This window comes from Silurus meridionalis, chromosome 9, assembly GCF_014805685.1.
Source record: "Silurus meridionalis isolate SWU-2019-XX chromosome 9, ASM1480568v1, whole genome shotgun sequence".
Classification (NCBI taxonomy): Eukaryota; Metazoa; Chordata; class Actinopteri; order Siluriformes; family Siluridae; genus Silurus; species Silurus meridionalis.
Genome location: NC_060892.1, coordinates 21,832,956 through 21,854,444, shown reverse-complemented (window position 1 = coordinate 21,854,444; position 21,489 = coordinate 21,832,956). Strand labels below are relative to the sequence as shown.

Here is a 21,489-nt window from a genome sequence, read left to right as displayed (position 1 = left end):
GACTTACATGCTTATTTATTTTTTCCTCTCCAGAGTTTGCATGTTAATCCATTTGTGTCCACATTGGTGTCCCTAATGACGTCCCTAGTCGTATAAATTTTTATAAGTATTTTTTTTTTAAAGGCCATTTACTTGATTTGATTGATTGTGACATTATGAACATAAGATGTATTAAAGCCTCCACAAGGTAATGGAATGTGCTTTACAAGCAATATTAATTATTTCCCATAAATATAGTTTAGTTTATTTGTGTACTTTTGCATAAGAATACAGTGACTGGTTAAAGTGTAATTTTAAATCTTCAATCTGTCTATCCTAAGATTCTTATGCAATATCTCTAGCAAGAGTGACTTAATTTTTGTAAGAGAATTAATAATTAATTCATTCTCTTTGTAGATCACAGATTAATTAATTAGATATTTTGTCTTTTTTTCCCTGAAAATCTTTAGGGATGTTCTAATAATCAACCTGAATCTGAAGCAAAGTGTATAGACCATGGAAAGCCAGAGGTAGAGGACACATGTCTCAATGCCAAGTGTTTGCAAAAGTGAAACTGTGGAACCTTTTCTGCACACTTTGACATATACCTCTATAGTATATACTTACAATTTGGCACCTTGTGCTCTTTGACCTTACCTTGTGCTCTCTTGCTTACTTTCTGAATAATTACACTATTTATTATCATTTACTTTTAGGCCAGCTGTCTTTGCACTCTTTATTAAAAATACTATAGCCATTAGACATTGTGGAAGATACTAACAACAAAATATATAACCCTAACTAAATATAAATAAATATAGGTAAATATAACCCTAACCCTCTAAAAAGTTGAAGGTGTGCCCACTTAAGATCTGATTATATGCACTGGATATATTGCTCCACATTAGAGAATACCAGCACGGCGAGAAAAAAAGTCTGAAGATAGCAAAAAGTGTCTTTAGAAATGTCCTTGCCTAGTCATCACCAGAAGTCCATCCTGTGCTTATCAACATGCCCTGAATAATCTCTTCCTCACTACCCTCTAGGTGAGAGGAAACAGTTTACATAGTGGCATGACCTTCAGCCATGTCAGATTCAAAAATACAAATAATGTGAAAATGCAAAGAGGAAAAGTATATGTATACATGAAGGGCATATGTAATGTTAAATCATAAAGACTTGCATGTGCAAAGTCCTGCATGGGGTACACTCAGTAGTGGTCCATAGTGTTGTCCTTATTTGTAAATGTCTGTTTAGACAGGGTGGGGGTAATGCAGGACACCCGCCAGGATCAAATAAAAAAAATCTAATCTAATCTAATTGTATTTGTCACATACACATACATAGAAGGTTTTGGCAGTGGGAGGTTCCACATCTCTAGTCTAGACACTGTTGAGATTTCTTGACTTTCCAGGTGTGTAATGTAGTGTATTGTAGTGTAGTGTAGTGTAGTTCTGAAGAACTATAGTCTGACAGTTAGAAAGTCCAGAATCTAGTTGCAGAAAGTGGGTGACACATTAAAGTTGGAAAGCTTGTTAATAGGGTAAGTTGGTATCATTGTGTTAAATGCTGAGCTTTAATGAATAAACAGTATTTGACCGTACAGTAGCTGTCCCTATTTTCTAAATGGGGTTAGGCAGTGTGTATTGTGCCGACAGCTTCCTCTGTGTTTAGTTTGTATGCAAACTGGGTGATGGTCTGGGTGTGAGCAAGGTTGTGAAGAAGGTTGGTTTATATTGGACAAGAGATAAGCTAAATATATCCTTGATATCAGCTACCATATATAAGCTAGCATGTCAAAGGGATGGCATATGGACCAGATGATTTTTTTGTAGATGAGTTTTTCTAAAGGTCTTTCCCACATCTGTAGATGAGACTGTGAATGATGAGTTTTGTGTGCACCCAATAATCATCTTACTCTCCAGTGGGGCTTTTTTGTAGGTCTCAAAGCAGGCAATAAATTCTTCAGAACTGTGTGGTGTAATTTGGCTGTCAATGATCTTGCCAGTGCGCCTGCCTTGATAGTATGGGATATTTTGTAATCCCTGCAACATGTGACACTCCAGTCTCAGTCTGTATAGTCTTTTAGCATTCTTTATGTCTCTTTTTTAAAATTATGTCTGGCCTCCTTGTAGTCACTTGCATTGCCTAATGTAAATGCAGGAAAGCATTTACTGCATGCAGCTTGCATCGGACCTGATGTTTTTTCATTGCTTTCATTTGGGGTATGTTTTGAACCATTTAGAAAGGACAGTATTGGTGATGCATTTGCTTATCTAGCTCGTTACACCTAAGATCCAAGTCAAAACTTCTCAAGGAAACAGCTCCCAATCAGTTCGCCCCCACTCTGTGGTGGTGAAATAATCAGTTCTAAAACTACTCGTTCTTCGTTTGCTGAAGAAAGTTCTTAATGACATTGGATGGTTGTTTTGGGTCATATTCTTTCTTCAGAATAAATTGGGGGCCAATCGGATGCCTGCCTGATAATATTGCATGATGGATAAAAATCTGCCTGTATTTCTTTGCATGGATGATGCCATAACTCCTGACCACAATCTTAAACTCCATTTACAGAAATGTAGCCCCAAACTTGCAAGGAACCTCCACCATGATTCACTTTTGCCTGCAGACACTCATTAGTGTAGTGCTCTCAATCCCTTCAGCAAACAACTTGAATTATGCTACAGACAAATATTAAAAAATTTGACTTATCAGTCCAGAACACCTGCTGTCATGTTTCTGCACCCCAGTTCCTAAGTTTTTGTGCATAGTTGAAGGGTTAATCCTTGTTTCCATGTCAGGTATGTATGGATTTTTGTTTGCAATTCTTCCATGAGGGCCATTTCTTCTCTGGACAGTACCTGGGTCCCACTACCAAGGAAACTTAATACAGTGGAATGAAAGACACATCATGCTCACTTGCCTTGACATCAGAAGATGTCCAACTGTGTCACCAACAAAGAACTGGCAGACAGTTAACATTGCCCGTTTCTTTGTGCTTTTTTCAAAATCACTTGAACAGCACATCATGAAACCTTATTCTGCTTTGAAATCTTTCCCTGGAAGAGTCCTTGCTGATGCAGTATAATTACCTTCAGTCTTGAAACATTGTGTCTATTGTTTCAACCTACATATGGAATTGATGATCTCTAGCACTTGCTTGGTATCAATGATTAATCATACACTTGACTCTGAGCCTACAAAATCCCAGCTATTGTGCAAGTGTAGAAAGTGTGCAAAAGTAAGAATTGAAAGCCAAAAAAGTGGTCACAATAAACATTGATGTGATTTGCATTTATCTTCTGGTTGTCTTCTTTCCATTTTGTTAATGGATAAAATATATTATTAACATTTTTATTTTTGAAAGCATTCTCAATTTATGAAAAGCATTTATATAAAAAAAAAAAAAAAAAATATATATATATATATATATATATATATATATATATATATATATATATATATATATATAAACAATGTTAAAGTATCAAATGTGAAAAGTGTTTGAAAAGTAAACTTTGTTTGATTGTGTTTTCATGCATAAACAGTCGATTTTAATGCTTGTCTTGATTTGAAATGAGAAATTGATTTCAGCCTTATTTAGCTCTATGTTCAACTCGAAATTGATTTGGAGTCTTATTTACCTCGACTGAGAATTCGTGTTCAAAAGTAGTCTTACCTGCAAATTATAATCTTTTAAAATTCACTGTAGACTTTTCGTTTCCTCTCAACATGCACTTCATTTAACCAGCCAAGTAAAAGCTGAGGAACCAGATAAATTAGTTTTTCTTCTTTTTTTTTTTCTGAAATGTGAAAACTAGACTCCTCTGCTTTATATAATTTGTGAACATAGAGTTCTCGCTGGACACAACCTGTAATCACTTTAGAATAGATTTTCCTTTTAGAGGTCTCAGAAAATAATTTATGTATTTTATTGGATCTTACCCTTTGACGTGTTTGTGCCAGGTCAACTAGCAACACTGCCATGGGAAACTTTCACTCTTACTGGTTGTCTTTCTCAGAATAAGCAAGTAGCGTAGGACAAAAAACAAAGCAACATCTCTTGGCTTGTGAAGCCTTGTTTGGTATTCCACAGAGCAGTGTGTCTTTCAGGCTTCATGCATATTAATGCCTGCTGGTTGGAAGGAGAGCTGAGGGAAATGTGATGGTGATGGCAAAAAATAAAAAAACAGGCTCTGCTTAGAAAGAATTGGAATAATGACGTAAGCTTTCTGATTCTATTCTGTTGATCTCGTTCAATTGGGGGTACAAAATGGAAATGTGTCTTGTCAGACTTGATATATGGCCAGTTTATTTTAAACTGTTCATGCATTTGTAGAGGCTGCTGCAAAAACGAGAAAAACTTGTGGTTGTGGGTGTACCTTTACCAAACACCCTTCTTTCAGGGTGCAGGGTCTATGATTATAGTGTCGGTGTTCAAGCTGTTTTGTGTGTGGACATTATATAAGACTGTATTACTAGTGCACTGGTGTGTAAGCAGTCAAAATGTTTAGAAGACGTTTTACCACATGGAGCTCAATCAGTTTTGCATCTATATCTCGATGTTAAGGTGCTGCTCTGCCCCTTACACTGAACTGGGCAAAGGTTTATTACTGTATTTTTACTAGCTATTGGAGAAAAGAATTTATACACTGATAGCAGGAGTTGTCTCAAATGCAAGTCTATTAATATATTTTATAGCTAATATTTAGCTAATACTAGCTGCTTTGCTATTTAACTGGTTTCTGGTTAGTCCAGTCTAAAATGCTGTGTTCATGGCTCAGTTATAAGATGAATGAGAAATGTTGCAAGTAAATTAACACTCCATCCACAGACAAAGAAAATAATAACAGTAGTCTGATTTAAGCATATTTAGACTGCGGTTGAAGAGCCAAAGGAAAAACGGCAATCGACTTTTCATTCGCTGTGTATGTGTAAACTAGATGCAATTTATGGTAATTCAATTTGATTGCATTTAATGAATCAAATGAATTAAAGCATCAACTAATTGTCTTTTTTTTTAGGATAGCTAAAAGACTAGTATTCTTTATAGAAAAACTGGAAAGAAAAATGTATAAACCTGGTTGGTTAATCATGCTTCTCATCATAGTAACCTGGAGCTGATTTATTAAGTAAAGCAAGCAATGTGTGAGTAATGATGAGTGACCTTCACACGCATCATTAAAGCACAGTTACAGCTCAGAATGTGTATAATCGCTGTGTGTAGCAGTGTTTTATTAACCACTCATGAATAATTATTTGGGACTGTCATAAAAATTTTATACAAACTCACCACTATCCTGCTGCACAGCAGTAGAGGAGTGCAGAGATTGCTGCAGGTAAAAAACAGTCACACAACATGTACAGTATCTCACAAAAGTGAGTACACCTCTCACATTTCAGCAACCATTTTAGTATATCCTCTCAAGGGACAATACTATAGAAATTAAACTTGGATATATTTTAGAGTAGTCAGTGTGCAGCTTGTATAGCAGTATAGATTTACTGTCCTCTAAAAATAATTGAACATACAGCTATTATTTCTAAATAGATGGCAACAAAAGTAAGTGCACCCTAAGTGATAACAGCTGTACGCCATTTGACTATGCAAAGCCAAATGTCCTATTCTTCATGTTACAAAGATACAAATCTGTGTGTCTTGTATAAGAGCAGTTAAAATGTAGTGCTTTGAGTACAGTTCTCTCATACTGACCACTGGATCTTTAAAAATGCAACCTCATGACAAAGAACTCTCTGAGGATTTGAAAATTAGAATTGTAACTGTAATCTGTAATCTGTAACACCGTAAAACTCAGTTACAGTACAAAGGTTTTAGAAGACATTTTCCACTCGGAACAGACCTCGCAATGGTCCATCAAAGAAGTTGAGTAGTTGTGCTGTGTGTCAGGGGCAGATAATGGCTTAAAAACTAGACATATGAGTGCTGGCAGCATTGCTTTAAAGTTTGCAGACATGGACAGTGCTCAGACCATACGCCTCACACAGCAGAAGGAAGTCTCTTCTGAAGCTGGCTCACAAGAAAGTTCACAAACAGTTTGCTGAAGACGTGTCCAAAAGCATGAATTACTGAAACCATGTTCTGTGATCTGATAAGACTAAGATAAACTTATTTGGCTCAGAGGGTGTCCATCATGTGTGACGAAACCCTGGTGTGTGCCAAGACAATTGTCTTGCCTACAAGCATGGTGGTGTTAGCATCATGGTGTGGGGCTGCATGAGTGCTGCTGGTACTTTTCTGTTGCTGCAGAAACATGGATTCTAAAATGAACTGTGACATTCTGAAGCAGAACATGATGCCTTCCCTTCAGAAACTGGCACAAACATCAGTTTTCCAACAAAATAACAACCACAAACACATAGCCAAGATGACAACTGCTAAGGAAGTTGAAGGTGAAGGTGATGGAGTGGCTCCAGACCTGAACCCTACTGAACACCTGTGGGGCATCTTCAATTGGAAGGTGGAGAAGCATTATGTGTCTAACATCCAGCAGCTCTGTTTATTCATTATGGAGGAGTGGTAGAGGATCCCAGCAACAACCTGTGCAGCGCTGGTGAATTCCATGCCCAGGAGGATTAACGCAGTGCTGGATAACAATGGTGCTTACACAAAATATTGACACTTTAGACACCGTTTTGACATGTTCACTTACTTACTTTTGTTGCCAGTTATATAGACAATAATGGCTGTATATTGAGATATTTTTAAAGGACAGTAAATCTATACTGCTATGCAAGCTGCACTTTAACTACTCATAAAAATATCCAGGTTTTATTTCTATAGTATTGTCCCTTGAGAAGATATACTTGAATGTTTGCTGAAATGTGAGGTGTGTACTCACTTTTGTGAAATACTATAGCCCCTTGTACTATACCTTTAAACACATGCAGGGAAAATTAAGACACAAGACAGGAGCAGATAATCTTTTTTTTACAGACGATTTAACAAAGATTACAACATCATACAGCTAAAACAGCTTACTCAAAATCTGCTACATAATGACATTTTTAGCTTAATAAGTTACTTTTGGATTTAACATTCCTCTGGCAGATTGCAGTAGTTTTTGTCATGGCCAATTATTATCTATAGTAACAATCCAATAACAAGGTTAAAATACTAAGTAAAGAAATAAGCTAAATTCAAGATTCAGGGTTGTGGTATCAAATTAGAAGACATTATACAGCCTGGAAGTACCCCAAAATATAGTGAACACACAGTCTTGATATACCGTCTTCAGATATATATGTAACGCCACATTCCTTATTATTTTCTAAAAGTAGCATGTATGGCCACTTCATGACACTCTATCCGCCACCACTTCAACTCTTGGCTATCTGTTCTTTTTGAGACATTTATTATTCCAGACAAATGATCCCTCAAGAACAAGATATGTCCTGCTCATTGCTGCTTCGAGTGTGCTGATTCTAATCACACATCACACTTTACATTACATTTATGGCATTTGGCAGATGCACTTATCCAGGGCGACTTACAATTATCTCAGTTATAGATAATAATAGAAACTACCATTTCCACCCTTTTCCAAATTAAGCTAATTTTTTAATATACAGTACAAACTTGGCTGTGTATCACCAAAACATATTTCATGAAAGAATATGCACAATAATGTAAAGCCTAAGAGGTAAAGGTTGAAAAAAGCACCTTTCTTATGCTAAAACTGTGCTCTTTTTTTTTTCCAGCTACTTTGAACTGGAGAGTAGTGGACTTCGGGAGGAGATTCGCTACAAATATCGTCACAAAGGAAAGCAGCAATCAGAGACTTTCCCATATAGACTAGCTGATGGACAATGGCATAAAATTGCTTTGTCTATTAGCACCAGTCATTTACTGCTTCACGTCGACTGTAACAGGTAAGCTTTAGTATTGAGCAGGTTCCTTCTGACATTGGTCCTTAGCTATGTATCTCTCTTGGGTCGTAAATGTGCCCCTACATCACTGAAAGTGTATTGGTTTGTATCAGCTTATTTATGTTATCCGTAGCTACTCTATGAGTGGTAAAATGCCTCCTCCAGCTGGCTAAGACTTTTTACTATAGGCAGGTGTGTGATTTTATGTAGCAATGTCGGTGATTGCTCTCAACGTAATAGTATATCTGCCTTCAGACAGAAGCTCAGCAGGGGGACTACAACGCTCTGCATGTAAAGAACCTCTGTTCTTGTTCAGCTTGTTGTATTCACTACTTAATGGCGTTCTCTCTTTTCAGCTAAATAATGATCAATATAAACAATACTGATAGAAATCAGGCTTCAGAGACCATTGCAGTGTTTAGGGCTTGTCTTGATGGCTTGTGTGTGTGTGTGTTTGGGAAAATTGTTTCATATTCTTTTGAATTCATTCTTTTATCCTTTTGGATTCTTCTCTCATAAAAAATGTATGTTTAAAATTGTGAATAAAAGTCTGACCTGACATGACCTGAAAACAAAACAGTGTACAGTAACTTTATTGTACACAGGGAGCTTCTGTACATGATTTCTAAGTACCTGAGTTTTTTCCTCATAATAATTTTGCAACGTTTGATTTTTGTATTTTTGTTATGTATTTATTTATTTTTACATATGCAGCAGAGTATAATCCATCTATATGCACCATATTCATACAATAGACTTTTGAATACTATAGTATATTTAAGCACATAATGTCTACATGAATTTGGGAATACAGCTGAGTTCCCTGCCCAAGTATCACCTGTGCTCCTGGGAAAAACTGGTATGTTATAGGGATAATAAAATTCACCGTTTCACATTGGTGCATGGGCATAACAGTTAATGGTGCGTTAATCGTTTGAAAAGATTGTGCATCAGATATGAATTGGCATTTGATTCGCAATGCATCGTTATGGAGATGCACATCCTTTGTACACTAACATAATGATGCATGTTTATCATTTAGCAGAGTTTGATAGGAGTAGAGTACCATGCTGTTTATAAGCCATTATTTTTATATTTCATGTATTCACATATTTTTTATTATGAGTACAGTCTGAGTCATTTTCCTATTCCACAAGTGAATTTTAAGTTAGTTTTAACCTACCAGGTTAGGATGTGTATAAAGTACAAAGTCACAAAATTGACAAACGAGTGTGTGTTTTTTTTTTTTAAGGATTTTACTCAGTATTTGTAACTGAAGTCATGACAGTGTTGCGCTACATTGGAATGAGCGGTAATTTGAGCACAAGTGATGAATCAGCTGCGTGGATGCAAGCTTCCACCCACTAGTCACATCTCGTATGCATAAGAGACGCCAGAATTTACCCTCATAAACATCTCATTTACATAAAATACTTGATGCTAAAAGCAAATCTAAGAAACAGAAGATTGAGGGGTTATGGCAGAGTTGTTTTTAATAAGAGCTATTCATGGCCATAATCAGGGTGGAAAGCTGAATCTTGTTTCCACCTTAAATGCATTTGGATTTACGTAAACTCTATTTTCTATGTAATATTTTTAGTCCTTTTAGGTTTCGAAAACATGGTCTTCAACTCTTCCAGCAGTATCTAAATTAGCACTCCTTTCAGTTTTATACTGATGACATTATCGGTCTGCGTTTTTATGAACCAGTTTCAGAATGAATTTGCTAATAGAGACATTGAAACACTTTTGTATGTCACTATGGCTAAGGGCTAAATTTGGCCACAAATTTAAATGTTGTGTGGAAAGGAAGTAATAAGTCAGTGGTTAAGGTGTTAGACTTCCAATCAGAAGGTCTTAAGTTCCGTGGGCATATTGTGGCCCCATAATTGATCCCATTGGAAGCCTAATACTCTACTTAGTATGGCCAGGCCACAGTCAACCCATACTTTGGGCTGGTCCACTGTGGCACCACCTGGGCCCCAAAATTTGAGGTTCACACATGGCCTGAAAATCATTCGGGACCCAGAATGGGATGCCCACAGTAGCATCATATGGGCCTCAGATTCTCATTCTTCTTAGGGAGATCTTAAGTATAACCCACTTTACTACCCCTGTTCACCAATTGAGCTTTCTTAGCAATGGTTTTGATTTTTAGCAAAGGCTAAAACACTTTGATCTATTGCTCATTCACAGTGGCGATCGATCTAAATGGCAAAACGGATTTTTTGTGAAAAGATCGGCCATATCGCCCAGCCCTAATATATATATATATATATATGTATTATATGTATTATATATTATGGCCATAACCCAGCCATTAGGGTTGCACAAGCCAGTGCACTCTTATTGCCGGTCCCAAGCCTGAATAAATGGGGAGGGTTGCATTAGGAAGGGCATCCAGTGTAAAACATGTGCCAAATTGAACATGTGGATCACGATTACGGATGATCCACTGTGGCGACCCTTAATGGGAGAAGCCGAAAGAAAGTTTATATATTATGGCCATAATGTCCTACTGTATATATTTTTGTTACAATAATCATGCTTAATCCACTCAGTTTATGTAAAACACGTAAATAAGGTGTTGTGGCAAGTTAGAGTCAGGAGTTTATCATTTATTCCTCTCTTAATGTTCTGCTTGCTGTTGAACTGACACAAAACTGTATGTTCATGCTGAATAGATACCACCAAGCGGCAATAAAAACAAGTTTAAAACAGAGTGGCTTTCTGCATGCTTGCAGTACAAATACGCAAAAGTACAGCTACTGAAGTATAGTAAAGAATTACATTTAATATGTACCTGTCCACCACTGCTCATTTAAGATTACATGGATGTTACTAACAAACCTTTTTAGCCTGGAAACTAAAGAGAACTAAACTTCAAAATTTATAAAAAGGTTTTGTAGTTTGTTATTTATTATCTGCTGGATGACTTTTTGAAAATACAAAAATTTTAAAATGAAAATACACAACTTACACATAGTAAAAACAAAAGCCAAAGAGTCTATGTACAGAAATGGTACAATGAGGAAAAAGTTAACTCAGCTAGCCAGCTTTAACCTGTCATTTAAAAAATGTGCCACCCAGGCCAAATTTGAGCTTGTTTTTGCATTGCCCATGTTGTGTGTCTGTGACAGCAAGATTCAGCATCGTTTGCAACATTTGGCACTTCACTGAAATACTGCAGCACAGATGTGACATCCACTGACCCAGTTTATGCGTTTATATCACCCAACAGAATGATGAAATAATTTGCGATGCCCTGAAAATTGTTAGTGTTATCAAGATGTTTTCCATGATATCCTTGTTATTGTTAGCCATTAGAAAGCAGAAAGGTGGTTCTGCAATTTTTTGGTCAGTAAATATAATTGGAGTATCTTATTATTAAACCATGGTCTTACTGTCTCTAAAAACAAGCTAGGTGTGTATTTACTCAAAAAATGGAACCGAAAATATTGTGTGACGAGAATCCAGCGTGATAAGAAACAGTGTGATAAGTAACCAGTGTGAACACCTATTAGGTTGAAGAATGATGAAGGGTGAGATTATGGCATGGTCAGTTAGTCTAATCAGTGAAACTGGATCGGAGAAACTGAAATAATTTTGCTGAAAACAAAATAGTGAAATGTGTTTGTATTATTTTTTTATTTTTTCAAACTGGAAAATAAATTTCAGGGTTCTGCCCAGTGTGTGAAATCAAGCTCTGTCAATCATACATTTTAGCATATAAACAAATCCAGATTAGAGGTGAGCTAATGATAAAATCTCATTATCTGATTTTTACTTACCTTGAAAATGCAGAAGGCACCCAAAGCTGCCACCCTTTGCATCACAGATGAGTATGTTGTGGTTTTTGAGATGCTTTTCTGCTCACCGTGGTTGTAAGTAGTGGTTGTTTGAGTTAGTCTAGACTTTCTGTCAGTTTAAACCAGCCTTCCCAACTGCTGACAGAATTTTTGTTTTGTCCCATAAGTATGTGTAATCTAGACACTACTCTGTATTAAATTCCCAGGAGATTCCCAGGTAGCATAATCACTAAAATATTATATTATATATCCAGATAACTGTAAGTCTTCCTGGATAAGAGAGTATATCATATCCTATAAAAACTAGATAATATATACTGTAAGTTGAGCTTCTATCCAAAACATTTGGACAAAAGTCTGCCAACTCAGTGCTTTATGGAGTTACTGAATAGTTTTTGCACCATTTTGTGACAACTGTAGACACTGCTGTGTTAGAGGTAAATATTAGCTCTTGAACTTTCTCTGCATGATTCTACGCTTTGAACTGCTGCCACATGATTACATAACAGTTTCAATGTTCCTATTAAAGTGGCCAGATTGTAAAGTGCAAATAGAGCATCGGACAGTGTAGCAGTGACTTTGTGGCAAGGCTGGGATTTGAACAAGGCACCTTCTGGACGCTAGTGCAGGCTCTAAGATATTGCATTTGTAATGTACTCTAGAGACAGACAGGTCTGAGTTGTGAGCTCATATTTGTTTTAAGCTCAGCGTAGAATGAGGTGACAGGGGAAAGAGTTATTTCAGCCCTGAGAAAACCGATTAGCTCTGCCTCTTTCGTCAAGGCAAACAAATATTTATCTGGAGATTTTCTCCCTGGCTCTCAGGCTGTGGCAAAAGGACGCTTGCCATCAGATTTCTGAGAGATTTGACCTTCAGAACGAATGAACGTGGCTAAACGATTGATACCTCAGAGTGAGCACTTTAGTGAGGTTATAATCATGCTTTCAGATTTGTGCTTCAAACAGATGTTTTAAGTACTAATATTTTTGTCGAAAATAGTAATATATATTTTTATATTTCCCAAAATTACTTATTGGATTATATGAACATGATACAGGAAGCCATGCTTCCTTCCTGAGAGATGGTGGGACCATTTCCTGTTTGTTCATTAATTTCTTTTGATTTTTCTTAGGTGGCAGCAAAATACTCTTAACACACTGTTAAACACAACCCGCTTTAATACACACCTACAACAATAAAATGCACGTTAAAATTCCTGTATTCCTGTAACACCTGTCACTCTGTCATTTTCTCACTCTTCGTTGCATGTTTTTATTCATTTTTCTCCATGTTACAGTGTTGCTCAGTAATTTACAAGTGTATAGATTTGCTGCCACTTTTTTGCGTGGGCTAATGAGATATTACGATACAGTAATGAAGCAATGCATAGCATTATTGCTGTTTATGCCTTTTCAGGAAAGCACATACAACCGCAAAACCTTCAATGAATAAAACAATATGAGACTGCCATAGTAAAGAAAGATAAAAACGTATTACAATGGAACAATGTCTTTTTGTCCATGCTGTCATAATAAAATCTAATTTGCATTTATTCATTTAGCAGCTGCATTTAACATAACCAGACTTACTTACACACACAAGCTAGAGTCTGAATCAAAGTACCTGCTGCACTAAACACAACGCCTGAGGTGAAATGTAGCGGGTGGTAGAATAAGTTTTATCTTTTACTACTGACTGTGTACAAAAGACCTTTTCAGAATTAAGAAACCTTAGATATGTGGAAACGGGTGCTAAAACCAAGCAAGTTAATGTGTAGAACAAAGCTTAAATAAAACCCTATCCCCTGCTAGATTAACACACACACACACTAAAAAAGCTCACAGTAGCAATGAGTGATCGATATTCCGGAATACAGGAGCAAGCAAGATTACTCCACAATCTGTTTTCACAAAGATCACTATGACACTGAAGACATTTGGTCAGTTGTACTGACATGGTCTAATTGTTTTCTGTGTGTGAGATACCTGTCTGTGCTGCGGTACTCTATTATACTGTGTTTCTCTATCATGTTGTTTTTTTCTATAAACATGGCATCATAGTGATAGTAATAAGAGGAAGGACACCACTAAAGGCGTAGCTGTGCAATGCAGGGCCCATCACTGAAAAAGTAGGGAATTTCTGGATTTTACACAGCTATTGTTTGCAAACTAAGCAAAAAGGTAAGTGGTAACCCAATGGTTAAAATGTTGAACTTGTGATTAAAAGGTCTGGGGTTTCAATCCCAGCACCACAAATTTGCTTGTGCCCTTGACCAATGCCCATAACCCTCAACTGTTGGGTGGTATACATAAGATGATTGAAAGTCACTCTGCATGAGGGCATCTAATAAATGCTATAAACACCAGAGAGTTTAATGCAACTGCGCCGAAGCAAACAATAACAAGTATGGGTAAAACGCGTTATTTATGAGGAAAAACTGTAACGGTGAACGAATATTATTGACGTTGTGATATTTTACCGTGACAAAAATTAGCTTATAAGCTACTTCTAGAAAGAATGACTAGATTTAACTGCAGACGTTTTGTTGTAAACAACATTTTTGTTTAAATTTGTTGGCCTAAGGTGTCATATGCTTTCTTTACTATATACCTATTAAATATATGCTTAATAGATTATGAGTTCCCTTTTGGGAACTCGAGCTGCGTCACAGCGCTTTGGGGACGCCTCCGTGTTGCTCACTCTCTGAATCACGTGTGAAATCCGGCCAACGGCAGGGCGTGACGTCACCGGCGGGGTGACGTCCCGACCAGGAAGCTACAAGATGCCCATGCAGTGGTGCCGACGCTTGCCGTTGGCCGGATTTCATATGTGATTCATGGCGTGAGCAACGCAGAGGCGTTCCCAAGCGTTGTGACGCAGCGTCTCATTCACTCAGGGAACTAGGGTTACATACGTAACCTAGAGACGCTCTTAAGCGTTTCTTTTGTTAAATTCATTGAGCAAAATAAAACAAATTAGTATTGTGTATTCTAGCACACATGCGGTATATAATAATAAAGGTAGTGTAAATGTAATTAACACTCTCTCTAGAGCCCAAAAATGCCAAAATAAAAACATTCATAATCACAAATATTTACCCGTTTACACAATTGTTTTTGTACAGTGGGATAAAATAACAAAAGGTGTTTTGAGGAAGAGTCAATAAATCCTCATTATTCAGGAGATATCTGAGAGAAATGGACTTTTGGAAAATCATTTAGGCTCTAAAAGGTTTCCTTACGTCTCGCCTCGCTCATCCATCACGGAGACGTCACTGATTTCTCACTAAACAGCTGCTGGATCCATGAACTGCATACATCATGTGCTTAAGTGAAGTTTCACTCATATTTCTGCTTATTACCCTAGAGTTTTAATATTATTAGTGACCAGTAGAGGCACTAAGGTATTTTAAAGTTTTATTTGAACAGAAATAATATGATAATAATTCTAATACCTTACAGGAACTCAAATAAAAATGCTTGAAATATTCATGCTGTGTGTGTTTTAGATAAAAAGGCTACATTTCTACCTGAAGCCTGTATTGCTAGTTGGTCTGAGGGTGCTTGGATTTTCGAATGTGTGTTAAATACTCAATTGTGATGCAGTTTGTAAATCCATCAAAATGTTACATGTTGCATGTTATAACTGCCTAAAATGTTTACCTTCATTACATGTTTATGTTTATACAGTATATAATGATATGCAAACATTTATATAATGATATACACTAATGCATTGTCACTTTTTCTTTCTGTTATTTTTTTTTTGCACAGCTTATCCTCTATGCATTTTTGCACCATCCATAACTTGTTTATCACCGCACTACTATAAAATCCACCCATATTTATTCTGTATATACTGTATCATACAACATTCGTGCTTGTACATAACTATATTGTCATTTGAGCATGGTATCTCATGACATTTATGCACAGTATATTGTATATTACTATATATACATAGATCATTACCTGCTGCACCTTCTGTACATTCACCCTCACCCCTGTACATATGGACCCTGTAACCTTATTTATCACACTGCTATTTATTTATTGTAAAAAGGCAACTTTCTGGTTAGATGCTAACTGCATTTCATTGGCTCTGTTCGTGTACCTTGCAAAATGACCATAAAGTTAAATCGAATCTAATCTAATCTAATTTAGTGTTATAGTTTTAATGTGATACTTCAATACAATTTTGCCATTTGCTTTCAATGTACTTAAACAGAAGTATTAAAAAAAGATAAGGGGTGGCTAGATAGATAATTTGATAAATGGATTGAGTGACAGAAGGAGGAAAAATGAAAGGAAGGGTTATGTTTTTTTAATCTGTTGGGCAAACCGTCAATTAAGGAACAAAAATAGTAATCTGTAAATGAAAAACTGAGACCACATAAACAAAGTACAGACTAAAAAAAGTCATGAATTCTGATTGAACATTTTTAAGGGAAAGACAGAAATCAGATTATTATTATATTTAGATATTAGATTTTTCTTTATTTTGTGCTTGTGCAGCATTTTTTTAATATACTCTTACATGTTATGATGTGTTTACAGAGTGTTACAAATCACATGTGCAAAATTTCAATGCAAAGCAGCTGCTATCTGACAGAAGAGTCATAGACTGTCTTTATGTTTATACTCTGTAGACATTTAGTTCTGTGTTAGTTTGGTGGTGGGTTTTTCTTCCTATATAAGATATTATGTGTATAAGATGGTTGTGAGCTTTTTCTCTTATGGTCAGTGAAACAGGATGGGAAACGTATTTGCTGTTGTCTAAACATACACAGTGTCCCCCAAAAGTATGTAGAAACATAAGCCATACTTGTATGTGGAAATCCAGGAGTGGAATTCAAAACAAACATTTGGAGGCTGTTCTTTTTTCAATATTCAAGTTTTTTCAAGGAACAGAAGTGGTGGGTAACACAAAGCCTTCTTTTCCAAGAAAATTAAAGAAATAAATTATTTCTCTCTCCCAAACGAAAACTCTTAAGGGCATTGCTGTAGTGGATTAGCTAAAGGTTTTGTTGGTGGAAACGTTTGTTCACACAACAGCTACAGTAAAAACAATAAGAAACAAATAAAAAGAAAAGAAGTTTGTGAAACAAAAGAAAAATACACAACACAGCAACTGTAATAAAAAAAAGCAATAAAGCTACTACTGAGTTTTTGTTGTCTAATTTTAAAAATGTTTGTTTTTAGAATTTTATTATTTTATTTAATTTTATTAATTTTCTTCTAATTAAATCCCACATGGTTTGACATTTTGTCATTGTTTTAAAATGCAGTGAATTTCATACATGTATGTAAGGCATGAATCTGGGCACAAAATGAATCAGTGTTATTGGTTGGGAAAAATATGATAACATTTTCTATAACTATCAAAAAAACCCATTTTTTTATATTATAATTATTAACAGTATACTAGAACAGTAAATAAAAATGCTTTCATTTATTTTATATTTGTTAATCATGGAAATGTAAGTCTGTATTTTGTCAGAGGAGGATGTTTTAGAAAGCAATACAGAACCGCTGCTCTACAAGGCCAGAGGATACAAATTGAATTCCAAGACATTATTAGCAGTTCTGTTACACAGATTGCTCTCGGTGTCTGCTTTTGAGTGTTGAGGTGAAAAGAGCACAAGCATGCACTTTGTCTTGTCAGAACTGGTCGAAATCCTGGGTTAAAAAGTCCATTAACACTGCTGATTACAGTAAATACAGCTCACCCAATGTTTCATGTCCAAATGCCAAATATATAGTTGAACTGAGACTAGTACTGTGTAAATAGTCACTGTAATCAAATAAATAACTACACTTAATTTAAACTAAATATTGTTTCCATATTAACTAGTAGACAAGGACTTGTATGATGTGTGACAGAATCTAAGTTTAAGAATAGTTGCATTTAAAAATAACATTCAGAGACATTTATTTGCCATTTACATAAAAAGTCTCAGGTGTCAGTTATCCTAGTCTCTTTTTTTTACTGTTAAAAGACATGCTGTGCTCTTGTGTGTGTGTGTGTGTGTGTGTGTGTGTGTGTGTGTGTGTGGGTGAGAAAAAGAAAGAGAGAGAGAGAGAGAGAGAGAGAGAGAGAGAGAGGCTGTTGACAAATGACATATGGTTATCACGACTATACTGTAAGTTGTAAGTTATATATGTTATAACTAACTTGTTCAATTATATTTTCTTATTTGTACTGCACATATAACTGTTGACATTTGAAGTAAATAGATTACAATTGTATAAATCAATCAATGTAAACTTTAATTCTCTCTCAGATAGAAAACCTATTTAGTTTCATTTAATTTTATTTGTGTAGCACATTGTCCGAAAGCAGTAACTTAAATAATTAAATATAATGAGAAAATTATGTTAGTGCTGTGTATTAGTCCCTATAAGTTTATCCCTAATGAGCGAGCAGTAGTATGTAGTGTGTCAGATGCAAGGAAAAACCCATGAGATGGTATGAACCACTGAGAGAAACCAGACTTAGAAGTAAACCCATCCTCACCTGGGTATCACCCAATGTCCATTCAAATTCAGTTCCATCATTATCAAGGTTATCTGGATAACTGTTCACTTGAATGCAAAACAGGGTAATCAGACTTTGAATATCAATTACAGTTTGAATCCAACCTCATGGTTCTTCAGTTTAACCCTCCACAGTGAATATTCAGCCTAAGCCACCTTTTCTTTAATTGAAGAGAAGAGAACTACATCCTGAAGTTGGGCATCAGGATGACTCATGTCCAGGTCCAGAAAAAACTTTTGTTAATTTATCTTAATTCTAAAACATTTTTTTGTTGTTTTTATTAATCGAATAAACATTGGAATTGTTGGACATTTGCTTTTGCTGTGGCAGGAGTAGTTAATTTTATCCAATGTTGCATTCACTTTACATACTGACTTTTGATTGCATTCTAGTGGTGCAACTGCCCCTTGTATTAAATATATTTATCTAAAAACCATGCCTTCCTCAGTTTCTCTAATTAAATGTGTATAAAAGATCCTGTGTCTATTATAGAGACACTTTTGGAGGTGAGAGAAACGGGGTGAAACCAATGCTTGTTAAATTGTTGTCAGTAAGCATGCTGCAGAAAAAGCTGATGTTGCTGTTGTCTTAATTTCTTAGTCTCTATTTTCCTCTTCTCCAAATACCCCAAGATCAGATGCAGTTGAGAGCATGACAAGAGACTCCCATTTCCATTGCTCATCACCGAAATCTGATGGTGTAATTAGAACACTAGAAAAAAATCTAAAGAGACAATTGCACAGAACTCTAAACACTGAACACGCAGTAGACCGAACACTAATGCGAGGAAGCAAGAGAGAAGTCTGTCCCAATGATGGAGAATTAGTCTTGGAAGAAGCATGAAATCTTTTCAGATTGATGTTCACTTTTTTGTTGCACTTTTGACTTGAAGCAAAAAAATGAATCAGAAGAAATGCTGAACCAAATCAAAGTAATTTCTCAAAACAGGGACATAATTTTAGCTCTCTGTAAAATATTAATTGCCATCTTTCATGTATATCTAGGTATACACATAAGTTTTTTAAATACATTTATAGACACATTTTAAAGGTTTTCTTCTCTTATAGATCAGTCGGCATCTTTTCAGCAGCAGTTAAACTTGCCATACCTGAGAACTGCAAAATTGCATGATACTGATTTCTGAAGGACAAAATACATGCTTTTGCATTAAAAATACAACATTTCTAGTATTGTGTCAGTGAAATTATTATGGATTCTGTAGCACTACCAGAAAAGACATATTTGCAGAAATTAAGATTTTTCTTAATGAAGGCTGACATACTGAGATCAGCAGATAGTTTTGAAATGTAGATCATTCTAAATCTGCAAGTTATCAAAGTAACACTACAAACTTTAAGAACATGCTACACATGGAATTGTCAAAAATTACGCAAAAACAAAAAAAATGGCACAGTGTGTTAAACAATTAAATTTAATTGCAAATGCCAAATAAAATCTATATATAAAATCTACATAATCTATATTGTTTTGATCTTCTCCCATGTTTTTTTCTCTTTTATTTACTGCCAGCTATAAATGGAGCTGCACCTTTCTGAATGGCACTCAAACAGAATTTACACAGGTAATGCCTGAGGCCTGTTTGCAAATTGTGCACAGACATAATTATAAATAAATCATACAAATAAACATTTTAGAGTTTATAAAAAAATATCCTATTACTATATTATTCTATACAGTAAGTAGTCCACATTTTTAGGATAAATTTTTGGGGTTGGAAAGTTCTTTTAGATTCACTGTATCAGTAATTATTAATGGAGACAATACTCCATTTTGAATAGAAATTCGAAAACTTATCCAATTCATTTGCGTTTTATTTAACTGTAGGTCGGCAGAATAAGTAATGAATGAATAATAACTGAATTGAATCAAGCTGTCACATGCCTCTTTGTCTGACAGACATATTAATAACGATCAAAGAAGCTGGTAATATAAAAATTGTCAAGCTACTTATTAGAGAAAGGTAGGATGGACACTGACGAAAGGAGCAAATTGTGGTTCTGAAAGCTATAAATTAAGAGGAGGGGAAAAGTAGAATGTCTCACTTTTTGCCCCACACTTGTGTATTACACAATACATACATTACTTATTTATTTATTTGTCATTTCTTTCGGCCCCTGTGCCTTCTGGTCTGCACAGCATAGCGGGTTTCTTCTGGTGGCACCTGAATACATTGGGGAAAGACACAACAAACTGCCCCCAGAGAAAGTGTTATTTTGAAATAGTTTGGTGCATCTCGGTTGACGTGCTGGAATGTTGAGCAGAGTTAAAAGAAGATGTAGTAGAAAGAAGGCTTTCAATTTCTTAAAAAACACATTCCAGGGAAGTCTTTGAACTTTTCTTGTTTTATAAGCACAGTATACAGTGCAGAATCATCCATTAGGGTTTCCTCTGTTTATATATCAGCACTTATTATGTCTTTGTCCTAATTTATAACTTTTCTATTGGTCTTACTTTTATATTATTTTGCATTTATTTTAATTGATACTAATAATAGACAAAAGAACATAAGAAAGGTCTGGGTTGATAAATGAAGTCTATTGTTGTACTTCTTTTAACATTGTCTTCCAAAAGGCCTTTATATTTATAGTTTAATTTACTGTTTGTCCTATTTAGCTCACTCTGGTTCAACTTTGTTGTGTTTTGTGAGCATTGATACGTGGTTAAAGAATAACAATATATCTAAGACATCATGACATTAACAGTGTTAAACAGCGTAACAGGTGAAAATCAACCTTACACCTGTATTGTAAGATAATAGATCATCCCATGTTATTTGCATCATACCTGAAACATTTTAGTCCTCATAAAGGTATTTTATTATAATCTTATTAACATATCAAGGCTGATGATAGATAATAGAACGTGCTATCTTTAAAACTACCACAGCTGTCTGACATTCATTTTGACATCTTCCATCTATAAAGCTCCTGAACACTAAGCATATGAAATATACAAATCATTCTAATGAGTTTTATATTATTGTTTTAGATAATGATACATGAATCATGCACTTGTTTTAAGATTTATTTATTTTGTATATTAATAAGCCACGTTTATTGCCTGTAACTGACATTAACATGTAATGGCTGTGACTGCAGATTTAATTGCATTAGCATGCTAATGGATGTGTCTCAGTCACCCTAAAAAGGTGTCACAATTTTAAGCATAATAATGAGATACACATTGTGGGAAAATCATTTTCTCTCTAAAGCACTCAAGTGAAGTTCTGCATTTTGATGGAGATGTTGTTAATGTC

General features: G+C 35.5%; 1 protein-coding gene across 2 annotated transcripts in view; it reads left to right on the top strand.

Moving 5' to 3' along the window:
• Window positions 1-21,489, top strand: part of LOC124391167 (protein kinase C-binding protein NELL1-like) — a 263,303-nt gene that overhangs the window by 54,336 nt on the left and 187,478 nt on the right. For both annotated transcript variants that reach the window (XM_046857567.1, XM_046857566.1), the window contains exon 4: window positions 7,699-7,869. In XM_046857567.1, the coding sequence (XP_046713523.1) occupies window positions 7,699-7,869 (171 nt within the window). The remainder of the gene's footprint in view (window positions 1-7,698; window positions 7,870-21,489) is intronic.